This window comes from Melanerpes formicivorus, unplaced genomic scaffold (genome assembly GCF_026170545.1).
Source record: "Melanerpes formicivorus ecotype bairdi unplaced genomic scaffold, bMelFor1.0.p_v2 SCAF_82, whole genome shotgun sequence".
NCBI lineage: Eukaryota > Metazoa > Chordata > Aves > Piciformes > Picidae > Melanerpes > Melanerpes formicivorus.
The window spans coordinates 2561262-2587013 of NW_027142434.1; the positions used below are offsets into that span (position 1 = coordinate 2561262).

Genomic DNA, 25752 nt, shown 5'->3' on the forward strand with positions numbered 1-25752 from the left:
ATCCGGATGCAGGCGTGCAAGGGTGCAGCAATGCACGGCCCTGAGGGGGCCCCCCCCCGGGCACCCCCACTCATGGGTGCAGCAGCACTGTTGGCACCCAGAGCAAGGGCAGAGGCAGCCACAAAGGGCCCAGTGTGTGGCACAAGGGCTGCCCTGTGCTGCCAGCTCGGGCTCAGCCCTGGGATGGCCGGGAAGGGCCTGAGCCAGCCCCGGCTGTGGCAGCCTCCCGGCCCCGGGGTGGGGGACACACGGCGCCCCAGGGTGGGGGACACACGGGTGGCCAGCGCCACCCCATCGGCTGGCAGCAGGAGGAGGGTGCCAGGGTCCCCACGGGTGCTCAGGCTCCAGGGTAATTGGGCTGTGCCGGGACGTAGGGCGGGGGTGCTGCGGGGGGCACAAGAGGGGGTGTCAGCCCCCCAAAAGGCCACTGTCACCCCTGTCCTGTCCCCCCCCCCGCAGTGCTTACCTGTGGGGTTGTAGACAGGGGGCCCGGAGGGGTACATGGGGTACTGGGCAGCAGGGCCGGGCGGCGGGTACATGGCCATGGGGGTGAAGCCAGGCTGGGGGGGCATGGGGCCGGCTTTGGGGTCCATCGGGAAGGGGGCTGGGGGCGGTCCTGGGGGGAAGCTGGACAGAGGGATCTCCGGGGCTGCGGGAGAGATGGGGGCGCTGCAGCACCCTGACATGGGGACAGGGACAGAGCCTGGCAGTGCCCACGAGTGTCCATGGCCCTTGGGGTGGCAGCTGGCAGCAGGGTCAGCAGCACCCACCCCAGCACCCCAATCCTCTCCCCTCCCAGATCCAGGGGGCACAGCTGTACCTCCACTCTGCACCTCCAGGACCCCTTCTGCACCCCTATCCCCTCCCAATCCCCTCACCCCCTCACCCTGCACCCCAAACTCCCCCCTGCACTGCAACCCTCCCCAACACTGCACCCAAACCTCCTCTGCACCCCAACCCCCCCTGCACCTCAGCTGCCACAGTCTGCACCCCAAAGCCCCCCCCTTGCACCCCAATCCCCCCTGCACCCCAACTCCCCCACCATGCACCCAAATTCCCTCCAGCCTCTCACCCCCCCGTGCACCCCAAACAGCCCCCACCCTGCACCCCGAACCCCTCCATGCACCCAAATCCTCCTCATTCTGCACCCCACTAACCCTTCCCACATCAAACTCCCCCCTTGCCCCCCAAACTCCCCCCACACCTCAACCCCCCACCCTGCACCCTAAAAGCCCTCCCTGCACCTCAGCCCTCCCCACACCAAGCTTTCCACCCCAGGACCCCAAGCCTCCCCTCACCCTGCACCCCAAACTCCCTGCCTGCACCCAACCCCTCCCACTCCACCCCTCCACTCCCCCCCTGCACTGCACCCCACCCCCTGCTCCCAAGCCCCTTCACCCTGCACTTAACACCCCAAAACCCCAAGCTCTCCCTGTGCCCCAAGCCCTGCCCCAGCTCCCAACCCCCCCTGCAACCCCACCTGCAACCCCCCCGAATCCAACCCCCCCTGAATCCAATCCCCCCTGAATCCAATGCCCCCTGCACCCCAAACCCCCCTGCTCCCACCTCCCCTGCACCCCACCCCCCCTGCACCCCACCCCCCCCTGCACCCCAATCCCCCTGCTCCCACCTCCTGCACCCCAAACCCCAACCGCCTGCACCCCAATCCCCCTGCACCCCAATCCCCCTGCTCCCCACCTCCTGCACCCCTGCACCCCAACCCCCCTGCACCCCAATTCCCACTGCATCCCAATCCCCCCTGCTCCCCACCTCCTGCACCCCAAACCCCAACCCCCCTGCACTCCAACCCCCACTGCACCCCAATCGCCCTGCTCCCATCCCCTGCACCCCAAACCCCAACCCCCCTGCACTCCAACCCCCACTGCACCCCAATCGCCCTGCTCCCATACCCTGCACCCCAAACCCCAAACCCCTGCACCCCAAACCCCCTGCTCCCACCTCCTGCACCCCAAACCCCAAACCCCTGCACCCCAAACCCCCTGCTCCCACCTCCTGCACCCCAAACCCCAACCCCCCTGCACCCCAATCCCTCTGCTCCCCACCTCCTGCACCCCAAACCCCAAACCCCCACCCTACTCCCAGCCCCCCTGTACCCCAATCCCTGCTGCACTCCAACCCCCCCTGCACCCCAAACTCCATCTCCCAGCCCCCCACTCTACTCCCAACCTCCCTTTGCACTCCAACCCCCCCTGCACTCCCAAGTCCCCCCAGCGCCCCCCAACACATTTCACCTCATCTCCTGCTCTCCAACCCCCCCGGCTCCCACACCTCCCCTGTACCCCAACCCCCACCCTACTCCCAGCCCCCCCCTGCACCCCAACCCCCAACCCCCCACCTTACTCCCAACCTCCCCCTGCACCCCAATCTCCCTGCACCCCCAACTCCCCCCAGTGCCCTCCACACTTCACCTCATACCCTGCACTCCCACCCCCACCCCCTTGCTCCCAACCCTCCCTGCACCCCCAGACTCCCCCCCGCCCCCCAGCCCCCCCTGCCCCCCGCGCCCCCACCTGCCAGGGGGGTGGGGGAGTGGCGGCGCTGGTACAGGTAGCAGCAGGAGCACATGAAGCAGCAGACGATGGTGGTGACGATGGCGATGAAGAGCACCACGGCCGAGGCGATGCCCGCGATGGTCTTGGGGCTGCAGGGCACCGCGGGGGCGTGGGCAGCACGGCCTGGCAGGGGGCGACCGGGCAGACCCTCCCCACGCCCCCCACGGGGGCGCCAGACCCAGCCACAGCGATGCCCGCGGCACCCAGGGGCACCTGGGAGGCACCCACCTGGGACAGGGACAGGCAGGCAAGCACCCGGTGCCCAGCACCCAGTGCCAGTCAGAGGTGCCCACTGCCCAGCACCCAGTGCCAGTGCCCAAAATCCAGTACCAGTGCCCAGTGGCACTGCCCAAGCACCACCCAGCAGCAGTGCCCAGCACCCAGTGCCAGTCAGCAGTGCCCACTGCCCAGCACCCAGTGCCAGTGCCCAGTGCCAGTGCCCAAAATCCAGTAGCAGTGCCCAGTGGCACTGCCCAAGCACCACCCAGCAGCAGTGCCCAGCACCCAGTGCCCAGTGGCACTGCTCAAGCACCACCCAGCAACAGTGCCCAGCACCCAGTGCCCAGTGGCACTGCTCAAGCACCACCCAGCAGCAGTGCCCAGCACCCAGTACAAGAGCCCAGAACTTGGTACCAGTGACCCACATCCAGCCCCCAGTGCTCAGTGCCTACAGACAAGCACCCAGCCCCATGGCCCAAGCTCAGCACCCAGCACCCTGTATTGCACACTCAATGCCCAGCACCCAGTACAAGAGCCCAGCACCCAGTGCCCCACATCCAGAACCAAGTGCCCAGCATCCAGTGCCCAGCACCCACAGACAAGCACCCAGCCCCACAGTCAAGGCTCAGCACCCACACCCTGTATCCAGCACCCAGTGCCCAGCACCCAGTAGATGCCCAGCACCCAGTGCCACTGCACAGTTCCCAGTGCCCACACTCAATAGCTGCCCAGTGATCAGCACCAGTACCCAGCCCCCAGTGCCCAGTGCCCACAGACAAGCCCCCAGCCCCATGGCCCAAGCTCAGCACCCAGCACCCTGTATCCAGCACCCAGTGCCCAGCACCCAGTACAAGAGCCCAGCACCCAGTACCAGTGCCCAGCCCCCAGCCCCCAGTGCCCACAGACAAGTACCCATCCCCACAGTCAAGGCTCAGCACCCACACCCTGTATCCAGCACCCAATGCCCAGCACCCAGTACAAGAGCCCAGCACCTGGTACCAGTACCCAGCCCCCAGTGCCCAGTGCCCACAGACAAGCACCCAGCCCCATGGCCCGGGCTCAGCACCCAGCGCCCTCTATTCTGCACCCAAATGCCCAGCACCTAGTACCAGTGCCCAGCATCCAGCCCCCAGTGCCCAGCCCCCAGCCCCCAGCCCCCAGTGCCCACAGACAAGCACCCAGCCCCATGGCCCAGGCTCAGCACCCAACACTCTGTATTCTGCACCCAAATGCCCAGCACCTAGTACCAGTGCCCAGCATCCAGGGCCCAGTGCCCAGTGCCCAGCCCCCAGCACCCAGTGCCCCACATCCAGCACCCAGTGTCCAGCACCCAGTACAAGAGCCCAGCACCTGGTACCAGTGCCCAGCCCCCAGCCCCCAGTGCCCAGTGCCCACAGACAAGCACCAAGCCCCATGGCCCAAGCTCAGCACCCAGCGCCCTGTATTGCACACTCAATGCCCAGCACCCAGTACAAGAGCCCAGCACCCAGTGCCCCACATCCAGAACCAAGTGCCCAGCACCCAGTGCCCCACATCCAGAACCAAGTGCCCAGCACCCAGTGCCCAGCACCCACAGACAAGCACCCAGCCCCACAGTCAAGGCTCGGCACCCACACCCTGTATCCAGCACCCAGTGCCCAGCACCCAGTAGATGCCCAACACCCAGTGCCACTGCACAGTTCCCAGTGCCCACACTCAATAGCTGCCCAGTGATCAGCACCAGTGCGCAGCACCCAGGGCCCAGTGCCCACAGACAAGCCCCCAGCCCTGTGGTCAAGGCTCAGCACCCAGCACCCTGTATCCAGCACCCAATGCCCAGCACCCAGTACAAGAGCCCAGCACCCAGTGCCCCACATCCAGAACCCAGTGCCCAGCACCCAGCACCCAGTGCCCACAGACAAGTACCCATCCCCACGGTCAAGGCTCAGCACCCACGCCCTGTATCCAGCACCCAGTGCCCAGCATGCAGCTCCCAGTGCCCAGTGCCCAGCCCACAGCCCCCAGTACCCACAGACAAGCACCCAGCCCCATGGCCCAGGCTCAGCACCCAGCACTCTGTATTCTGCACCCAAATGCCCAGCACCTAGTATCAGCATCCCACATACAGCCCCCAGTGCCCTCAGAGGAGTACCCAGCACCAAGGCTCGGGCTCAGCACCCAGCACCCTGTATTCTGCCCCCAATGCAAGAGCCCAGCACCTAGTACCAGCCCCCAGTGCCCAGTGCCCACAGACGAGCACCCAGCCCCGTGTCCCGGGCTCAGCACCCAGCACTCTGTATTCTGCCCCCAATGCAAGAGCCCAGCACCTAGTACCAGCACCCCACATGCAGCCCCCAGTGCCCTCAGACGAGTACCCAGCCCCATGGCCCAGGCTCAGCACCCAGCACTCTGTATTCTGCACCCAAATGCCCAGCACCTAGTACCAGCACCCCACATGCAGCCCCCAGTGCCCTCAGACGAGTACCCAGCACCATGGCCCAGGCTCAGCACCCAGCACTCTGTATTCTGCCCCCAATGCAAGAGCCCAGCACCTAGTACCAGCACCCCACATGCAGCCCCCAGTGCCCACAGACGAGCACCCAGCACCATGGCCCGGGCTCAGCACCCAGCACCCTGTATTCTGCCCCCAATGCAAGAGCCCAGCACCTAGTACCAGCCCCCAGTGCCCACAGACGAGCACCCAGCCCCGTGTCCCGGGCTCAGCACCCAGCACTCTGTACTCTGCACCCAGTGCAAGAGCCCAGCACCTAGTACCAGCCCCCAGCCCCCAGTGCCCACAGACGAGCACCCAGCCCCATGGCCCGGGCTCAGCACCCAGCACTCCGTATTCTGCACCCAAATGCCCAGCACCTAGTACCAGCATCCCACATGCAGCCTCCAGTGCCCACAGACGAGCACTCAGCCCCGTGTCCCGGGCTCAGCACCCAGCACCCTGTACTCTGACCCCAGTGCAAGAGCCCAGCGCCTAGTAGCGGTACCCAGCCCCCAGTGCCCACAGACGAGCACCCAGCCCCGTGTCCCGGGCTCAGCACCCAGCACTTCTGCCCCCAGTGCAAGAGCCCAGCGCCTAGTAGCGGTGCCCAGCCCCCGGTGCCCGCAGCCCTGCCCCCGGCACCTGAAGGCGAGGCAGTGGCGCTGCTGGCGCTCGGTGATGAGGCGCAGGGGGTCGCGGCAGCAGTAGCGCTGGTGGCAGGTGCCGCAGCAGAAGCTGAGGAAGTCGCAGTCGAAGCCGGGGTGCCAGGAGCCGTTCCTGTCCACGTACCACAGGCAGTCCTCGCCCCCTGCCACTGCGGACAGCCGCCTGTCACCGCGGGTGGCCCCGAGCCGCCCCCAGCCCGGCCACCGCCCCCCCCCCCGGCACCACCACCAGCCCAGGCCCTCTGCTCCCCAAATGCTGTCCCCAGGGGACGCTGTACCCCCGTGGCACCCTGTCCTGCACCCTATGGCACCCTGCCCTCCACCCCCCCTGCACCCCATGGCACCCTGTCCTGCACCCCATGGCACCCTGTCCTGCACCCCTCTGCACCCCTCGGCACCCTGTCCTGCACCCCATGGCACCCTGTCCTGCACCTCTCTGCACCCCTCGGCACCCTGTCCTGCACTCCACTGCACCCTGCCCTGCACCCCACCCTGTGCCCTGTCCCCCCTTAACCTGCTCCACTCCATCCTGTGTCCCCTCTTGCACCCTACCCTATCCTGCACCCCACTCTATCCTGCCCCACATCCCCCCCTGCCCTGCTCTGCCCGGTCCCTGTGCCGCACTCCATCCTGTCCCCATGTCCCTCCCACCGCTGCCACATCCCCCCTGCCCTGCTCTCCACCTACCCTTCATACCCTGCTCCAGCCTGCCCCACGGAGCTGCCATATGCCCTGCCTCCTGCCCCTGTGCCCCCCATACCCTGCCCTATGGACTCCCCATGCCCAGCTCCATCCTGCCACCCTGTGCCCCTCCACACCCAGCTCCATCCTACCCCTCTGCCCCCCATACCCTGCCCTATAAACTCCCTATGCCCATCTCCATCCTGCCCCCTGCACCCCTCCATACCCAGCTCCATCCTGGCCCCATGCCCCCCATACCCTGCCCTATAGACTCCCCACACCCAGCTCCATCCTGCCCCTCTGCCCCCCATACCCTGCCCTATAGACTCCCCATGCCCAGCTCCATCCTGCCCCCTGTGCCCCTCCACACCCAGCTCCATCCTGCCCCTCTGCCCCCCATACCCTGCCCTATAGACTCCCCATGCCCAGCTCCATCCTGCCCCCTGTGCCACTCCACACCCAGCTCCATCCTGCCCCTCTGCCCCCCATACCCTGCCCTATAAACTCCCTATGCCCAGCTCCATCCTGCCCCCTGTGCCCCTCCACACCCAGCTCCATCCTGCCCCCGTGCCCCCCATACCCTGCCCTATAGACTCCCCTACAGACTGGTCTGCTCCATCCTGCTCCAACCTCTCTCCATCCTGCCCCCCATGCCCCCGGGCCTCACTCTGTCTTGCCACCCCCCCCCTCTTGCAAACCACACACCCAGCCCCTCCAGGCTCCCTCCCTCCCACCCCGGATGCCCTCTCCATGTCTGCCTGCTCTATTTCTGGCTGGAGCCACCTGTGCTCCCAGAATAGCCTGGGCCCAAGGGCTGGGGTGCAGCTGGAGGCACCGGGAGGGGGTCCCTTGGGTGGTCACCACCGTGGAGCTGCTTCCCAGAGAGCTCCCAGTGCCCTCCTCAGTGCCTCCCTGGGGTTCCACGGGACCAGAGCAGCTCAGAGCTCAGTAGGGAAACTGAGGCACAGGCTGTGAGGGTGGGAAGCAGCCAAATCCCCTGGGACTGGGCATCCTGGCTCAGTGCCCACTGCTCCCGGGGACAAGTGGCAACTGGGGGCACCCTGAAAGTGGCCAATGGGCTGTGGTGTGGGGCGTGGGGCAGTGCCTGGGGGCACACATTGGTGCAAGCAGCCCCCATGCAAAGGGGTCCTGTGCAGGCACAGCTCGTGGTCACAGCCGGTGGCACCAGGACCCACCTCGGGGTGCCCCATGGTCAGAGCCGGTGGCACCAGGACCCACCCCGAGGTGTCCCCGCGGTCACAGCTGGTGGCACCAGGACCCACCCCGGGGTGCCCCATGGTCAGGCACCAGGACCCTCCCCGAGCTGTCCCCGCGGTCACAGCTGACGGCACCGGGACCCACGCCGGGGCGCCCCATGGTCACAGCTGGTGGTACCGGGACCCACCCCGAGGTGCCCCATGGTCAGGGCCGGTGGCACCAGGACCCTCCCCGAGCTGTCCCCCGCGATCACAGCTGATGGCACCGGGACCCACCCCGGGGTGCCCCATGGTCAGAGGCCGGTGGCACCAGGACCCACCCCGGGGTGCCCCATGGTCAGAGCCGGTGGCACCAGGACCCACCCCGGGGTGCCCCATGGTCAGAGCCGGTGGCACCAGGACCCACCCCGAGGTGTCCCCGCGGTCACAGCTGGTGGCACCGGGTCCCATCGCAGGGCGGCACCAGGCCCTCCCCGATGCCCTCCTTCCCCCTCCCCCCGCGGCTCTTACCCAGCGAAGCTGCCACGGCCACCAGCAGAGTCCCGGCCAGGGGCCAGCCGCTGCCGGTGCCGCCGGGCCCCATCACGGGGCCGGTGCCGCTGCCCCCCGCTCAGCGCTGCCTGGGAACGGCGGGGACCGGGCTGGGGGCAGCGGCTGCGGTGCGGCAGAGGGCCCGGTGCGGCGGGGAGGGGAGCGGGGCTGCGGGACGCGGGGAGCGCGGGGCCGGTACTGCGGGGCCGGTACTGCGGGGCCGGTGCCTGCCCGAGCCTGGTGCAGGTGCAGCGGTGCCGGTCGGAGCCCTGCGCAGCGATGCCGGTGCCGCGGTGCCGGTGGAAGCTCGGTGCCGGTGGAAGCTCGGTGCCGCGGTGCCGGTGCCGGTGCAGCCCGGGCCCCGCAGTGACGCCGCAGCCCGGAGGCTCTCGGCCGCCGCCCGGTGACCCCCCCGCGGCAGCACCTCCCGCCGCAGCCGCCGGCCCCGGTCCCCGCCCGGTTCCCGGCCGCCCCCGCGGGCTGGGGCAGGGCCGGGCGGCGCTGCTCGGGGAGGTGGGGGAAGCTGCCGGCACTGCCCTGCCCTGTGCCCCGCTGCTGCTCCTGCCCACCCTGGCACCTCCTATTTCCCTGCCCCCTGCCCTCCTCAGCACCCTTTTTTCCTACCCCATCCTTCCCCTGCACCCCTCCCCTTCCCCCTGCTTCTGTACCCCTCCCCTTCCCCATCCCTTCATCCCCCCACTGCCCCCCTGCACCACTGCCCCCCTGCACCCCCACCCACCCCTCAAACTCTTCCCTTACCCTGACACTGCCCTTCCCCAGTGCCTCCTTCCCTGGCATCTCCCCTCCCCAACACCCCTTTGCCCCGTACCCCCCTCCCCAGAACCCCCTCCCAGATGGGCCAAGGCCTCATTGGCTGCCAGTGGGCAACACAGCTGGACCTGGGAACCCCTCTTGTTACTGAGGTCACCCCCTCATTATCCAGAACCCACAGAGGTACCCCCCAGACCCCTGTACCCCCAGACCCCTACACCCCCAAACCCCATCCCTGTCAGTGCCAGCCCAGTACTGAATCAAGGGGATGGGGACCCCAGCAGGGGACAGAGATGGTGAATCCCAAGGGGCTGTCGAGGACAAGAGCACCCCAAGGACCACCTTTATTAGAGACCCAGATCAAGGATGGCAGTGGCACCACCAGCACCGGGGGCACGGTGACACCATCAAGGTCACGGTGGCATCATCAGCACTGAGGTCATGGTGCTACTGTCAGCATTGAGGGCATGGTGGCACCATCAGCACTGGAGGCATGGTGGCACATCAGCACAGGGGTCATGGTGGCATCAACAGCACTGGGGTCGTGGTGACAGCTCCATCACCACCAGGGTCATGGTGGCACTGTCCGTCAGCATGGGGGTCATGGTGGCATCATCAGCATCGAGGTCATGGTGGCACCATCAGCACTGGAGTCATGGTGGCAGGGTCATGGTGGCACCCTTAGCATCAGAGTCATGGTGGCACCATCAGCACTGGAGTCATGGTGGCAGGGTCATGGTGGCACCATCAGCACTGGAGTCATGGTGGCAGGGTCATGGTGGCACCCTCAGCATCAGGGTCATGGTGGTACTATGAGCACTGGAGTCATGGTGGCAGGGTCATGCTGGCACCCTTAGCACCAGGGTCATGGTGGCACCATCAGCACTGGAGTCATGGTGGCAGGGTCATGCTGGCACCCTTAGCACCAGGGTCATGGTGGCACCATCAGCACTGGAGTCATGGTGGCAGGGTCATGCTGGCACCCTTAGCACCAGGGTCATGGTGGCAGGGTCATGGTGGCACCATCAGCACTGTAGTCATGGTGGCAGAGTCATGGTGGCACCATCAGCACTGGAGTCATGGTGGCAGGGTCATGCTGACACCCTTAGCACCAGGGTCATGGTGGCAGAGTCATGGTGGCACCATCAGCACTGGAGTCATGGTGGCAGGGTCATGGTGGCACCCTCAGCACCAGGGTCATGGTGGTACTATCAGCACTGGAGTCATGGTGGCAGGGTCATGGTGGCACCATCAGCACTGGAGTCATGGTGGCAGGGTCGTGGTGGCACTATCAGCACTGGAGTTGTGGCACCATCAGCACCAGGGTCATGGTGGCATCACCAGCACTGGAGTCATGGTGGTAGGGTCATGGTGGCACCCTTAGCACCAGGGTCATGGTGGCATCATCAGCATCAGGGTCATGGTGGCACCATCAGCACTGGAGTCATGGTGGTAGGGTCATGGTGGCACCCTTAGCACCAGGGTCATGGTGGCACCCTCAGCACCAGGGTCATGGTGGCATCATCAGCATCAGGTCAGGGTGAGGGACAGGGACAGGGTGGGGGCCCAGCCCCAGCTGCTTCCTTCCAGCCCCAGGCACCCCAGGAGTGCCAAGCGGAGGGGGGGTGGCTGCGGCGCCGCCCATGCCCGCGGCGGTGTCCCTGGGCCAGCCAGGCCGTGCGGCCGCCGGGGGGCGCTGTCCCCTCTCAAACCTGGGTGACGATCTCGCCGTTCTCGGGCACGTGGACCTGCACGGGCACGCCGGCCGGGGGGCGCCGCGGGGGGCCCTGCAGCGGGGGGGCCTGCAGCGGGGGGCCCTGCGTGGGCAAAGGAGCCGGTGGGTGCCCGCAGCCCACCCCACGCCACGCCGGCACCCGGGGGCCACCTCCCGGGGCGTGGGAAATGCGGGGGGAGGGTGTCTGCAGGTCCTGACTTGCCCAGCATGGTGCCCAGGGGTGCCCACCCATCCTGGTTGGCCCACCACCGAGGAGGGAGAGGGGACCCCAAAATATTTGCAGGGACCCCTTCTTGTTCAGGGACACCCAGGTCCTGCCCCAGGGACCCTCAAGGGAGCCCAGGGACCTATGTGGGACCCCAGTACTGCCCAAGGGACCTCCTCGGGGTCCTGGTCCTGCCCCAGGGACTCTCAAGGGAGCCCAGGGACCCTCGTGGGACCCAAACACTGCTCATGGAGCCTTGGACCTGCTCAGAGGAACCCTCTGAGAGTTCCCATCCTGCCCCAAAGGACCTTCAGGGGCATCGCTCCTGAGCCAAAGACACTCATGGAGGTCTTGGCCCTGGCCATGGGACCCCCTCAGGACTCCAGCTCTGCCCTAGAGACCCTGCTGGGACCATGGGCCTGCCCCATGGACCGTCTTGGGATCATAGTTCTGCCCCAGGGGCCCTCATGGGACCCCAGGCTCTTCTCATGGGACCCTGTGCCTGCCCTGAGAGACCCCATCCTGACCCAAGACCACCCTAAGACCATGGTCCTGCCTGAGTGACCTCCCCAGGACCTTCTCCAGAGATCTTCATGGGGTCTCTGTCCCTCCCCAAGAACCCTTATAGGACCCCAAATCCTCCCCATGGACCCCCTCAGGACCCCACTCCTGCTCTGGGGACTCTCACGGCACCCCACTTGTCACTGAACCACCTCAGGGTGACAACTCATGCCACCCGGCGTCCCCTAGGGCAGCACCCATGGGGGGGTCCCCACAAGGGGCCAGACACCGCAGTGCCCCCCACCCTCCCCCTCCTGCACCAGCCTGGACCCCAAACCCTACCTGAGCCCGCGGCAGGAGTCCACGGGTGACGGGCACATCCCTGGTGACGCCACCACGAGGTCCTCGGAAGGCTCCTTGCCGATCGAGGGAGTGCGGGCGGGCACCCCGCAGCCGGGCACGCTGGTGCCACGACTTGAGCTCCTCGGTCACGGCCGCCTTGGAGAGCCCCCGGCCCCCCATGGGGGCGTAGTCCTTCAGCGAGGGGGTGCGCACGATGCGGCTGTGCGACGGCACCAGGCGCTGGTAGCGCAGCGGGGCCAGGTCCTGCTCGTAGAGGAAAGCTGGGGGCCCGCCGGGGGCCAGCAAGCGGTGGGGGCCGCCCCGGGGGTAGAAACCGGATTCGGTGAGGGGTGGCGGGCGCAGGAAGGAGACGTCGGGGCTGCTGCTGCCCGGGGAGGTGGCGTGGGAGACGCTGGAGAGGTCGGAGATGCTGTCGTCAGAGCCGGAGCGACAGGTGGGGCCGGGCGTGGGGGGGATGCAGGAGGTGGGGACGGTCACCGTGTAGTACGTGGGCCGCCGGCGGGGCACGGCGCTGCGGCCCCGGGGCTCGCCGGGCTGCCAGCACCCCTCCACCCTGCGGGCAAGAGGGCATCGAGGGTCAGCGTGAGACAAGGGAAAAGGGGGAGTGGGGGCTGAGTGCCCCGCGGGTGCAAGGTGCAGCATCCCCACGGGGTGAGATCCATGATCCCCGTGGAGCTCCACCCTCCTCCCACGGAGAGATCTCCACACCCCCCACGCTCTGGGGTCCATCATCTCCCTAGGGTCAGACGGATTTGTGTCCAGCCCCTCCATGGGGTTATCTTCATCGAATCACAGAGCTGTCAGGCTTGGAAGGGAGCTCAAGGACCACCCAGTTCCTGCCATGGGCAGGGACATCTCACATCACAGCAGGTTGCTCACAGACACCTCCAGCCTGGCTGCAAACACCTCCAGCCAGGAGGCTTCCACCACCTCCCTGGGCAGCCTGGGCCAGGCTCTCACCACCCTCCTGGCCAACAACTTCTTCCTCACAGCCAATCTCAATCTCCCCACGTCTAGTTCTGTTCCATTCCCCCCAGCCTCATTACCTGACACCCTAAAGAGTCTCTTCATCCTCACCACGAGGTTGTCATCATCCTCTCCACAGGGTTTGCTCCATCCTCCCTCCAACCCCCTCTCCAGAGGGTTAAGCTCCATCTTCCTCCCCATGGGACTATCTCCAGCTACCTCCCTGTGGCTTTAGCTCCATGCTCCCCACGAGGATATCTCCATCCTCCTTCTAGTGGAGCTATTTCCAACCTCTTCCTTATGGGTTTAGCTCCATCCTCCCCATGGGATTATTTATCTCCATCCTTCTTCCCATGGGGCTCTGTACATCCTCCCTAATGGATTAGCTCCATCCTCCTGCCCATAGATTTAACTCCATCCTCCTGCCCATAGATTTAACTCCATCCTCCTGCCCATGGATTTAGCTCCATCCTCCTGCCCATAGATTTAACTCCATCCCCCTGCCCATGGATTTAGCTCCATCCTCCTGCCCATAGATTTAACTCCATCCTCCTGCCCATGGATTTAGCTCCATCCTCCTGCCCATAGATTTAGCTCCATCCTCCTGCCCATAGATTTAACTCCATCCTCCTGCCTATGGATTTAGCTCCATCCTCCCCATGGGATTATCTCCAACATCCTCGCTGTGGGGTTATGTCCATCCTCCCATAACAGATTACCTCCAACCTCCTCTCCATGGATTTAACTCCATCCTCCCCATGGGGTTACATCCATCCTCCCATAATAGTCTCCAACCTCCTCTCCATGGATTCAACTCCATCCTCCCCATGGGGCTGTGTCCATCCTCCCATAATAGTCTCCAATCTCCTCTCCATGGATTTAACTCCATCCTCCCCATGGGGCTGCATCCATCCTCCCATAATAGTCTCCAATCTCCTCTCCGTGGATTTAACTCCATCTTCCCTGTGGGGTTATGTCCATGCTCCCAGAATAGATTATCTCCATCCTCCTCCTCATGGATTCAGCTCCATCCTCCCCACAGGACTGTCTCCATCCCCCTCCCCCATGGGGCTGCCTCTAACCCTCCTTGCAGAAGCCTCTGTCCCCCCTGCCCATGCACGTGACACACCTCAGGGACTGCGACTGGCCCCTCCTGCACGACGGCTCCGGGGTGCTGGGAGCGCTGGAGCCTGCCTGCCGGCACAGCACCAGGGTCCTGATGGGCACGAAGCGGTAGGGAGGGACGTCCCCGACCCTGGGCACCAGCGAGGCCGCAGGGTCAGGGCTGCCAGGGGCTGAGGAGGCGGCGGGTGGGGACCCAGGGTAGCAGTGGGAGCCCCGAGGTTCCCCATCCCCCGGGTTGGCTCCGGGTTTCCTGGCCCTCTCATAGGGTCTGTCGAGGCTGGTCTCCCGCCAGGGGCTGGGGAGGACTGGTGGGGACCCCAAGCCCTCCTCCTCCTCAGTGGGGTCCTCAGAGGATGGGGACCCGCTTGGGGTGGCAGGTCCCAGCGGCCTCATCTCCTCTGTAGGAGAGATTGAGGACTGAGGTGAAGATGGAGATGGGATGGAGGGGACACGTGGGGCTTGGGATGAAGAGGACATGGGGCTTGGGATGAAGGGGACGTGGGGCTTGGGATGAAGGGGACAGAGATGGATGGAGGGGACACCTGGGGCTTGGGGTAAAGGGGACATGGGGCTTGGGATGGAGGGGACGTGGGGATTGGGATGGAGGGGATACAGGGAGAGGTATGGAGGGGACACATGGGGCTTGGGGTGAAGGGGACATGGGGCTTGGGATGGAGGGGACAGAGATGGTTGGAAGGGACACCTGGGGCTTGGGGTGAAGGGGACATGGGGCTTGGGATGGAGGGGACAGAGATGGATGGAAGGGACACCTGGGGCTTGGGGTGAAGGGGACATGGGGCTTGGGATGGAGGGGACAGAGATGGATGGAAGGGACACCTGGGGCTTGGGGTAAAGGGGACATGGGGATTGGGATGGAGGGGACAGAGATGGATGGAAGGGACACCTGGGGCTTGGGATGGAGGGGACACATGGAGATGGGATGGCGGGGATGTGGGGATTGGGATGGAGGGGACACATGGGGCTTAGGATGTGAGAGACTCATGGGGGTTGGGATGGGGGAGACTTTATGGAGATGGCATGGAGTGGACATGGGGATTGGGATGGAGGGGACACATGGAGGTGGCATGGAGGGGACACAGAGAGTGTCAGCACGGTAGGGATGCTCAGGGTTCACTGCCCCCACCCTGGCCCCTGCAGCCCCTTACCCTCCTCCAGGCCGGTGTCTGACAGGGAGCTGTCATCAGAGGCACTGAGCTCTGCAGGGCAGGGGAGAGGTGAAAGAGGGGCAGGGGATGAGTGAGAGGCGGGCAGGGGATGGGGATGGGTGAGAGAGGGGCAGGGGGTGGCGATGGGTGAGAGCAGTGCAGGGGATGGGTGAGAGCAGTGCAGGGGATGGATGAGAGCAGTGCAGGGGATGGGTGAGAGCAGTGCAGGGGATGGGTGAGAGCAGTGCAGGGGATGGATGAGAGCAGTGCAGGGAATGGGTGAGAGCAGTGAAGGGGATGGGTGAGAGCAGTGCAGGGGATGGGTGAGAGCTGTGCAGGGGATGGGTGAGAGCAGTGCAGGGGATGGGTGAGAGCTGTGCAGGGGATGGGTGAGAGCAGTGCAGGGGATGGATGAGAGCAGTGCAGGGGATGGATGAGAGCAGTGCAGGGAATGGGTGAGAGCAGTGAAGGGGATGGGTGAGAGCAGTGCAGGGGATGGGTGAGAGCCGTGCAGGGGATGGGTGAGAGCAGTGCAGGGGATGGGTGAGAGCAGTGCAGGGGATGGGTGAGAGCAGTGCAGGGGATGGGTCAGAGCTGCGCTGAGGATGGGTGAGAGCTGTGCAGGGGGTGGGTGAGAGCTGTGCCGGGGATGGGTGAGAGCAGTGCAGGGGATGGGTCAGAGCTGCGCCGGGGATGGGTGAGGTCCGCGCCGGGGATGGGGATGGGTGAGAGCAGTGCTGGGGATGGGGACGGATGCGAGCCGTGCCGGGGATGGGTGAGATCCGCGCTGGGGATGGGTGAGAGCAGTGCCGGGGATGGGTCAGATCCGCGCCGGGGATGGGTGAGAGCCGTGCAGGGCACGGGGATGGGTGAGAGCCGTGCAGGGCACGGGGATGGGTGAGATCCGCGCCGGGGATGGGGATGGGTGAGAGCCGTGCCGATGCCGCCGCCGGCTGCCAAAACTCTCCCACGGCAGCCGCCGCCACCCAACGCGTCCCCGGGGGCCTCCGCTCCGCGGCTCCCACGCCGCCTGCCCCGACACGCTCCGGGACGGTGGCGCTACCGGCCCGGCCGGCTCCGCCAAGCTGTGCTGCGGGCAGCTCCCAGCCTGCCCAGGCCGGGCAGGAGCTGGGGTGCTGGGAAGGTTTGGGGGCACCGGCAGGGAAGGAGCGAGCAGCAGCAGCACGATGTCTCCCTGGTTCGGGGCGGGGGGGGGTGATGGATGTGGGAGCCCCAGGAGGGTGGTGGGGCTGAAGCTGGGGGGGAGCTTTGTGGGGGGGACCTGCCTGGGGGGCTGCCAGCAGGATGGGGACACAGCAGCAGGCCAAACCTTGCCACCCGTCGGGGTACAGTCGCTGAGGGTGGTGGATGAGGGGTGGCCATGGGGTGCAGTCACCAGGGACGGTGAGCTGAAGCATTGGGGTGCAGCCACAGGGGTGCAGCCACAGGGGGATGAAGTTCTGGGGTGCATTCGTGGAGCTATGATGACCAGGGATGAAGTTTTGGGGTGCAGTCGCTGGGCATGGCGCAGCAGGGTGAAGAGCTGGGGTGCAGCCACAGGGGGGTGAAGTTTTGGGGGTGCATTCATGGGGTGCAATCACCAGGGATGAGCTGTTGGGGTGCATTCACTGGGGGGGGTCACATATTGGGGTGCATTCATGAGGGTACCCTCAACAGGCTTGAAGCACTGGGAGGTGTTCACCAGGGGTCTGCACTTAGGGGTGCACCCAAGGGGGTGCATTCATCAGGGATGGGATATTGGGGTGCATCCAGGGGGGATCATACACTGGAGATGGGAAATTTGGGGGTGCATTCAGCAGGGATAGGATATTGGGGTGCAGCTGGGGGGTGTCATGCACTGGAGATGGGACATTGGGGAGTGCATTCACCAGGGATGGGATATTGGGGTACATCCAGGGGGGATCATGCACTGGAGATGGGAAATTGGGGGTGCATTCAGCAGGGATGGAAAGGACTGGGGGAGCATTCACTGGGAGTGGGATATTGGGGTGCATCTGGGGGGGATCATGCACTGGAGGTGGGACATTTGGGGGGTGCATTCACCAGGGATGGGATATTGGGGTACATCCAGGGGGGATCATGCACTGGAGATGGGAAACTGGGGTTGCATTCACCAGGGATGGGAAACTGGGGTGCATCCTCAGGGGAAGGATCATGCACTGGAGATGGGAAATTTGGGGCTGCATTCACCAGGGATGAAAGACTGGGGGAGCATTAACCAGGGATGGGATATTGGGGTGCATCTGGGGGGTGTCATGCACTGGAGATGGGACATTGGGGGGTGCATTCACCAGGGATAGGAAATTGGGGTGCATCCAGGCATTCACCAGGGATGGGAAACTGGGCTGCATCCTCAAGGGAAGGATCATGCACTGGAGGTGGGATATTGGGGTGCATCTGAGGGGTGTCATGCACTGGAGATGGGACATTTTTGGGGTGCATTCACAAGGGATGGGATATTGGGGTGAAACTGGGGGGGGGGAATCATGCACTGGAGATGGGAAATTGGGGGTGCATTCAGCAGAGATGGAAGGACTGGGGGGGCATTCACTGGGAATGGGATATTGGGGTGAATCTGAGGGGGATCATGCACTGGAGATGGGATATTTGGGGGGGTGCATTCACCAGGGATAGGAAATTGGGGTGAAACTGGAGGGGGGAATCATGCACTGGAGATGGAAAATTTGGGGGTGCATTCACCAGGGATGAGACATTGGGGTGCATCCAGGGGGGGATCATGCACTGGAGATGGGAAACTGGGGCTGCATTCACCAGGGAGAGGAAATTGGGATGCATCCAGGCATTCACCAGGGATGGGAAACTGGGGTGCATCCACAGGGGAAGGACCATGCACTGGAGGTGGGAAATTTGGGGGTGCATTCACCAGGGATGGGATATTGGGGTGCATCTGGGGGGTGTCATGCACTGGAGATGGGAAACTGGGGCTGCATTCACCAGGGATGGGAAACTGGGGTGCATCCACAGGGGAAGGATCATGCACTGGAGGTGGGATATTGGGGTGCATCTGAGGGGTGTCATGCACTGGAGATGGGACATTTTTGGGGTGCATTCACAAGGGATGGGATATTGAGGTGCATCCAGGGGGGATCACGCACTGGAGATGGGAAATTTGAGGGGGTGCATTCAGCAGGGATGGAAGGACTGGGGGAGCATTCACTGGGAATGGGATATTGGGGTGCAACCAGAGGGGATCATGCACTGGAGATGGGAAATTGGGGGGTGCATTCACCAGGGATAGGAAATTGGGGTGCATCCAGGCATTCACCAGGGATGGGAAACTGGGCTGCATCCTCAGGGGAAGGACCATGCACTGGAGGTGGGATATTGGGGTGCATCTGAGGGGTGTCATGCACTGGAGATGGGACATTCGGGGGGGTGCATTCACCAGGGATAGGCAATTGGGGTGCATCCACTGGGGGACACTGCACTGAGACGTCCCCAGGGAGCAGCAGCCATCCTGGGGTGCACAGGCACCCAGCCCAGGGGGACAGCCAACCGAGCTGCATCCATTCCTGCCCCTCCAAACCTCCAGCATCACCCCCAGGAGCCACCAGCGGTCAGGGGCAGCCGGGAGGGGGGGGGGGGGTTGGGACACACACCAGAGGGCCCGGGGGGAGGCTCACCCTCAGCAGCAGCAGGGGCAGGGCAGGAGGAGAGAGGCCTGCGGCCAGCCAGGAGCCGTCTCTGGTTGAGGACACTCTGCAGGTCCCTGAGCTTCTGCTCCTCCAGCAGGGCAGCTGTCTGCCGGTGCTTGCGCAGCCTCTTGCTGATGTTCTCCTCGCGGCACAGCCGCCTGGCAGCCCTGGCGATCTGCAGCTGCAGCGCCAGGTCCCGCTCCAGGGCGCTCAGAGGGTCCTGGCCAGGGAGGGGAGGTGCTCAGCACCCCCGCCCCCATCCACCCACCCCCACCCACCCCCACCAGCAGCCAGCGCGCTTGAAGGGGAACGAAGGCTCTGCGTAACGAGGAGGGAGGATGGCTTGCTGCCCTGGGATGGGGATGAGGGTCTAATTGTCCTCCCTGGAGGGGTGCAGGGCCAGGCTGGATGAGGCCTTCAGCAAGCTGGGCTGGTGGGAGGTGTCCCTGCCCATGGCAGGGGGTTGGAACTGGAAGGTCCCTTCCAACCCAAACCATTGCATGATTCCATGTCCCTGCCCATGGTGAGCTTGCTTGACTAGGTGGACTTGGAGGTCCCTTCCAACCCAAACCATTCCATGATTCTATGTCTCTGACCATGGTGAAGAGATTGGGCTAGGTGGTCTTGAAGGTCCCTTCCAACCCAACCCATGACAGGATCCCATGTCCCTAGATTGCCTTGAGGGTCCCTTCCAACCCAACCCTTTTCATGACTCTATGATTCTATGTCCCTGACCATGGACCAGGTGATCCTGAAGGTCCCTTCCAACCCAACCCTTTTCATGACTCTATGATCCCATGTCCCTGCCCATGGTGAGCTTGTTGGCCTAGATGGTCTTGAAGGTCCCTTCCAACCCAACCCATTCCATGACTCTGTGATTCTGTGTCCCTGACCATGGACTGGATGACCCTGAAGGTCCCATCCCATCCAACCCATTCCATGATCCCATGTCCCTAGATGGTCCTGAAGGTCCCTTCCAACCCACCTCATTCCATGATCCCATGTCCCTGCCCATGGTGAGCTTGTTGGCCTAGATGGTCTTGAAGGTCCCTTCCAACCCAACCCATTCCATGACTCTGTGATTCTGTGTCCCTGACCATGGACTGGATGACCCTGAAGGTCCCTTCCAACCCAACCCATTCCGTGATCCCATGTCCCTAGATGGTCCTGAAGGTCCCTTCCAATCCAACCCATTCCATGATCCCATGTCCCTAGATGATTCTGAAGGTCCCTTCCAACCCAACCCTTTCCATGACTCTATGATTCTATGTCCCTGCCCATGGACTGGATGACCCTGAAGGTCCCTTCCAACCCAACCCATCCCATGACTCTGATTCTATGTTCCTGACCATGATCCTGAAGGATCCTGAAGGGACTTCCAACCCAAACCATTCCATGATTCCATGTCCCTACCCATGGTGAGCTTGTTGGACTAGGTGGACTTGGAGGTCCCTTCCAACCCCAAACCATTCCATGATTCTATGATTCTATGTCCCTGATCATGGTGAAGAGATTGGGCTAGGTGGTCTTGAAGGTCCCTTCCAACCCAACCCATTCCATGATCCCATGTCCCTAGATCGTCTTGAGGGTCCCTTCCAACCCAACCTTTTCCATGACTCTATGATTTTATGTCCCTGACCATGGACTAGGTGATCCTGAAGGTCCCTTCCAACCCAACCCATTCCATGACTCTGTGATTCTGTGTCCCTGCCCATGGACAGGATGATCCTGAAGGTCCCTTCCAACCCATTCCATGACTCTGATTCTGTGTCCCTGCCCATGGACTGCATGACCCTGAAGGTCACTTCCAGCCCATTCCATGACTCTGTGATTCTATGTCCCTGACCATGGATTGGATGATCCTTGAAGGTCCCTTCCAACCCAAATCTTTCCATGATCCCACGTCCCTGCCCATGGTGAGCTTGTTGGCCTAGATGGTCTTGAATGTCCCTTCCTACTCAACCCATTCCATGATCTTATGTCCCTAGATGATCTTGAGGGTCCCTTCCAACCCAACCCATTCCGTGACTCTATGATTCCATGTCTCTGACCACAGACTGGATGATCCTGAAGGTCACTTCCAACCCATTCCATGACTCTATGACTCTATGTCCCTGCCCATGGACTGGATGATCCTGAAGGTCCCTTCCAACCCAACCCATTCCATGACTCTGTGACTCTATGTCCCTGCCCATGGACTGGATGACCCTAAATGTCCCTTCCCACCCAACCCATTCCACAATTCCATGTCCCTAGATGGTCTTGAGGGTCCCTTCCAACCCAACCCATTCCATGACTCTGTGATTCTGTGTCCCTGCCCATGGACTGGATGATCCTGAAGGTCACTTCCAACCCAACTCATTCCATGATTCTATGATTCTGTGTCCCTGACCATGGACTGGATGATCCTGAAGGTCACTTCCAACCCAATCCATTCCATGACTCTGTGATTCTGTGTCCCTGACCATGGACTGGATGGTCCTGAAGGTCACTTCCAACCCATTCCATGACTCTGATTCTATGTCCCTGACCATGGATTGGATGATCCATTCCATGACTCTATGATTCTGTGTCCCTGCCCATGGACTGGATGACCCTGAATGACCCTTCCCACCCAACCCATTTCATGATCCCATGTCCCTAGATGGTCCTGAAGGTCCCTTCCAACCCAACCCATTCCATGATTCTGTGATTCTGTGTCCCTGCCCATGGACTGGATGACCCTGAAGGTCCCTTCCCACCCAACCCATTCCATGACTCTGTGATTCTGTGTCCCTGACCATGGACTGGATGGTCCTGAAGGTCACTTCCAACCCATTCCATGACTCTGATTCTATGTCCCTGACCATGGACTGGATGATCCATTCCATGACTCTATGACTCTATGTCCCTGCCCATGGACTGCATGACCCTGAAGGTCCCTTCCAACCCAACCCATTCCATGATCCTATGTCCCTAGATGGTCTTGAAGGTCCCTTCCAACCCAACCCATTCCATGACTCTGTGATTCTGTGTCCCTGCCCATGGACTGGATGACCCTGAACGTCCCTTCCCACCCAACCCATTCCACGATCCCATGTCCCTCGATGGTCTTTAAGGGACCCAACGCATCCCCACGGGGACGGTGGCACCTCCAGCAGCTCCAGGATGGGATGAAGAGGAGCATCCCCCCTCCAACCCCTCCAAAGCCCCCTCCCACCCCCCCCCCCAGTTGCACCCCCTCACCGCCCCCCGGAGCACCAGGGTCTCATCCAGCTTGAAGGCAGCACCGATCCTCCGCCGGACCTTGGGTGGCTTCTCCCCGGCCTTCAGGGGGTACTCCCGGGGCAAGGTCCCCGTCAGCTCCTGGGGACGGCATGAGGGCACCCAGCTGGCGTCACAGAGGTGTTGGGGAGGGGGTGGGGGAAGGCTTAGGATTGGGGAGGGGGGCCCCCAATAGCCCAGAGGCCACCAACTCACAGCCTCACGGAGGCAAAGCCTCCGCAGCTCCTGGACGCAGCTCTCCAAGCGAGCTTCCAGCGCCTGCTGCTGCCGGCGCCCTGCCTGGGCCCTCTCCTTCAGGGGGGACACCGGGCTGGCAGGACCTTGGAGGGCAAGGGGGGGGGGGGCCACACAAAAGTTAATTAGCACCCAGACCCCCCCCTCCCCTCCCCCTCTTCATTTCACCCCCACCCACAGCTTTCCTGCCTCCGTTTCCCACCAGCAGCAGCTCGAAGAGTGAGAAAGGCAACCGAAAGCAACCACCTCAGCACCCAGGGGTGGTGCTGGGGGAGGGGGGGGGCGCGGGGGGGGGCCCCCCCGCCCCCCCCCCCCCTTCCCCCAGCACCACCCCTGGGTGCTGAGGGCTCAGCTGTGGTTTTCCAGTGGGGGACACACACACAGACACAGACATGGGGAAGGTTTCATCCTGACTCAGCCAACCCCGAGCGAGACTCAGGGCTGAGTCAAACCTCATCCAGTGACCCCCCCCCCCCCGAGTCTGTCACCCTTAGGTGCCCCCCCCCGCCCAAAACCAAAGAATCCTCCCCTCTCCCCCCCAAAAAAATCACTTTTGTGCCCCCCTCCTGTGCACCAAAGTCTCTTAGGGAGTTGGGGGCACAGAGTTGGGTAAGGGAAAGGGAACCCCCCCAAGACTTTTTGCCCCCTCCCCCCAACACTTCCCCCCCCCCAAACCACTTTTGTGCCCCCTCCCGTGCACCAAAGTCCCCTAGAGAGTGGGGGGCACAGGTGGGTAAGGAAAAGGACCCCCCCCCAAGACTTCCCCTCCCCCAAACTGAAGAATGCCCCCCCCAAAAACCCCACTTTTGTGCCCCCTCCCCCCCCGTGCATCCAAGTGCCATGGGGGGTGGGGGGGAAAAGAACACCCCAAGAATTCTTCCCCCCCCAAAAAAAGAATCCTCCAATCCCCCCCCCCCCCAAGCAGCTTTTTGTGCCCCCTCCCACGCGTGGAGTGTCCTTTTCTCAGCTTAGGGCACCCCAAGATCTCTCCTCCCCCCGCCCAAAACCACCCTGATCTCCCCCCCCAGCTATTCTCCGCACTAATATCACCCTCACCCCCCCTCCAGTTTCCCTCCTCCCCCCCAAAACCAGCCTGACTCCCCCTCCAAATATCCTCCCCCCCCCAAAATCACCCTGACCCCACCCTGACTCCCCCACAGATACCCTTCCCACTAAAACCACCCTGACCACCCCCCCAGATATCCTCCCCACTAAAACCACCCTGACCCCCCCAAAGATCTCCTTCCTAAAACCACCCTGCCCCCCTCCAAATACCCCCCCCTAAAACCACCCTGGCCCCCCCCAAATATCCTCCCCTCTAAAACCACCCTGCCCCCCCCCAAATATCCTCCCCTCTAAAACCACCCTGCCCCCCCCAAAGACACCCCCCTAAAGCCACCCTGACCTCCCCTCCAAATACTCCTCCCAAAACCACCCTGACCCCCCCACAGATATCCTCCCCCCACTAAAACCACCCTGACCCCCCCCAGATATCCTCCCCCCCAAAACCACCCTGCCTCCCCCTCCAAATACCCTCCCCCCTAAAACCACCCTGCCCCCCTCTCCAAATACCCTCCCCACTAAAACCACCCTGCCCCCCTCTCCAAATACCCTCCCCCCTAAAACCACCCTGCCCCCCCCTCCAAATACACCCTCCTAAAACCACCCTGACCCCCCTCCAAATACCCTCCCCCCCCAAACGACCCTGATCTCCCCTCCAAATGCCCCCCCGCTAAAACCACCCTGACCCCCCCTCCAGATACCCTTCCCCCTAAAACCACCCTGACCCCCCTTCCAAATACCCCCCCCAAAACCACCCTGGCCCCCTCCAAATGCCCTTCCCCCCCTAAAACCACCCTGACCCCCCCCCAGATATCCTCCCCCCTAAAACCACCCTGACCCCCCCAAAGATCCTCCCTCCTAAAACCACCCTGCCCCCCCTCCAAATGTCCTTCCCCCCCTAAAACCACCCTGACCCCCTCTCAAATACCCTCCCACCCCAAAACCACCCTGCCCCCCCTCTCCAAATACCCTCCCACCCCAAACCCACCCTGCCCCCCCCTCCAGATGCCCTCCCCCCCGGCACTCACCCGCCTGCAGCAGGACGCCGCCGCCTGTCTCGTTGGCTTCCCCCATGCCAAGCCGGGACCCTACGGGCGACAGGGGGGTGCCCCCCTCGCCCCTGCGCCACCCCTTGGGGTGCAGCCGCGGGTGTCCCCCCCCTGGCCACCCCCCCAACCCTCATGGCTGAGCGCTGGCGGCAGGCGAGGGCCCCTGTTTGCTGTAGGACCTACAATAAACAAAGGTGTGCGTGGGGCTGGATCGGCCCCAGCCCGGGGGCAAAGGTGGTCGGGGTGCGGCTTCTGGTTTTTTTTGGGGGGGGGTGAGGGGGGTTGGGAGGGTTTGGAGGGGGGGTTGGGGTAGCGATGGGGGGGGGGGTTGTTACTGGAAGTGCCCCGCACCCGCCCCGACTGGTTTCGCTGGGCGCCTCTCCCAGTTTTCAGTTCTTTCCTAACTGGGCTGGAGGTGGATCTGGGCTGGGGGTGGATCGCTGCCGGCGGCGGCAGGCAGGCAGGGAGGGGGTGGGGAGGGGAGGTGAGGGGCCGGGGGGGCACCGGTGGTGGTGCTGGGAAAGCGGTGCCCAAGCAGTACCCTGCTGGAGGGGGTGGGAGCAGGGGCAGGAGCGCGCTGAGCACCCCCGAGGTTGGTTGGCATCGCTTCGGTCCCACCGCGCTCCGCGGGGCTCCGCTTTAGCCCAGGGGGGAAACTGAGGCAGGGCTGGGAGGGTCCGGAGGAAGGGAAGGGGGCAGCGGGGATGGGGTGGGGGGGTTGGGGGTGCTGGGGGTGGGCGCGGTGCTGGTGCTGGGGGTGGCAATGCCTTACCTGGGCACTCGCCGCCGCCGCCGGCTCTGCTGCGCCCAGGCCACCCGGGACGGGTTGGGGCTTGAGGAGCAGGGGAGGAGCAGGTGAGCAACACCTCCCACACTGCCCCGGCGCTGCCACGGCCAGGCGATGCCCGCCGGCATGGCACGGCCTGGCACGGCCTGGCACTGCACGCTGCTGGAGAGGGGCACCGGGGGCTCTCCTGCCTGCCTGCATGGCACAGCATGGCACAGCACGGTGCTGGAGAGGGGCACTGGGGGCCCTCCTGCCTGCCTGCATGGCACAGCATGGCACAGCATGGCACTGCACGGTGCTGGAGAGGGGCACTGGGGGCCCTCCTGCCTGCCTGCATGGCACAGCATGGCACAGCATGGCACAGCATGGTGCTGGAGAGGGGCACCGGGGGCCCTCCTGCCTGCCTGCATGGCACAGCATGGCACAGCATGGCACTGCACGGTGCTGGAGAGGGGCACTGGGGGACCTCCTGCCTGCATGGCACAGCA

At 64.0% G+C, this 25752-nt stretch overlaps 2 protein-coding genes across 2 annotated transcripts; both read right to left on the minus strand.

The window, feature by feature from the left end:
• Positions 1–248: 248 nt before the first annotated feature.
• Positions 249–8502, minus strand: SHISA4 (shisa family member 4). Its single transcript, XM_068164691.1, has 5 exons — positions 8339–8502; positions 5908–6079; positions 2532–2662; positions 467–649; positions 249–384 (listed from the first exon to the last, which is right to left on the minus strand). The coding sequence occupies exons 1-5, from the start codon at positions 8409–8411 to the stop codon at positions 338–340; spliced, it is 606 nt and encodes a 201-aa protein (XP_068020792.1). The 5' UTR covers positions 8412–8502; the 3' UTR covers positions 249–337.
• A 913-nt stretch (positions 8503–9415) lies between these two features.
• Positions 9416–25165, minus strand: INAVA (innate immunity activator). Its single transcript, XM_068164647.1, has 8 exons — positions 24457–25165; positions 22328–22452; positions 22094–22213; positions 18857–19088; positions 15192–15242; positions 14030–14423; positions 11914–12487; positions 9416–10947 (listed from the first exon to the last, which is right to left on the minus strand). Exons 1-8 carry the CDS (start codon positions 24500–24502, stop codon positions 10837–10839), a joined length of 1653 nt encoding a protein of 550 aa, XP_068020748.1. The 5' UTR covers positions 24503–25165; the 3' UTR covers positions 9416–10836.
• Positions 25166–25752: the final 587 nt, after the last annotated feature.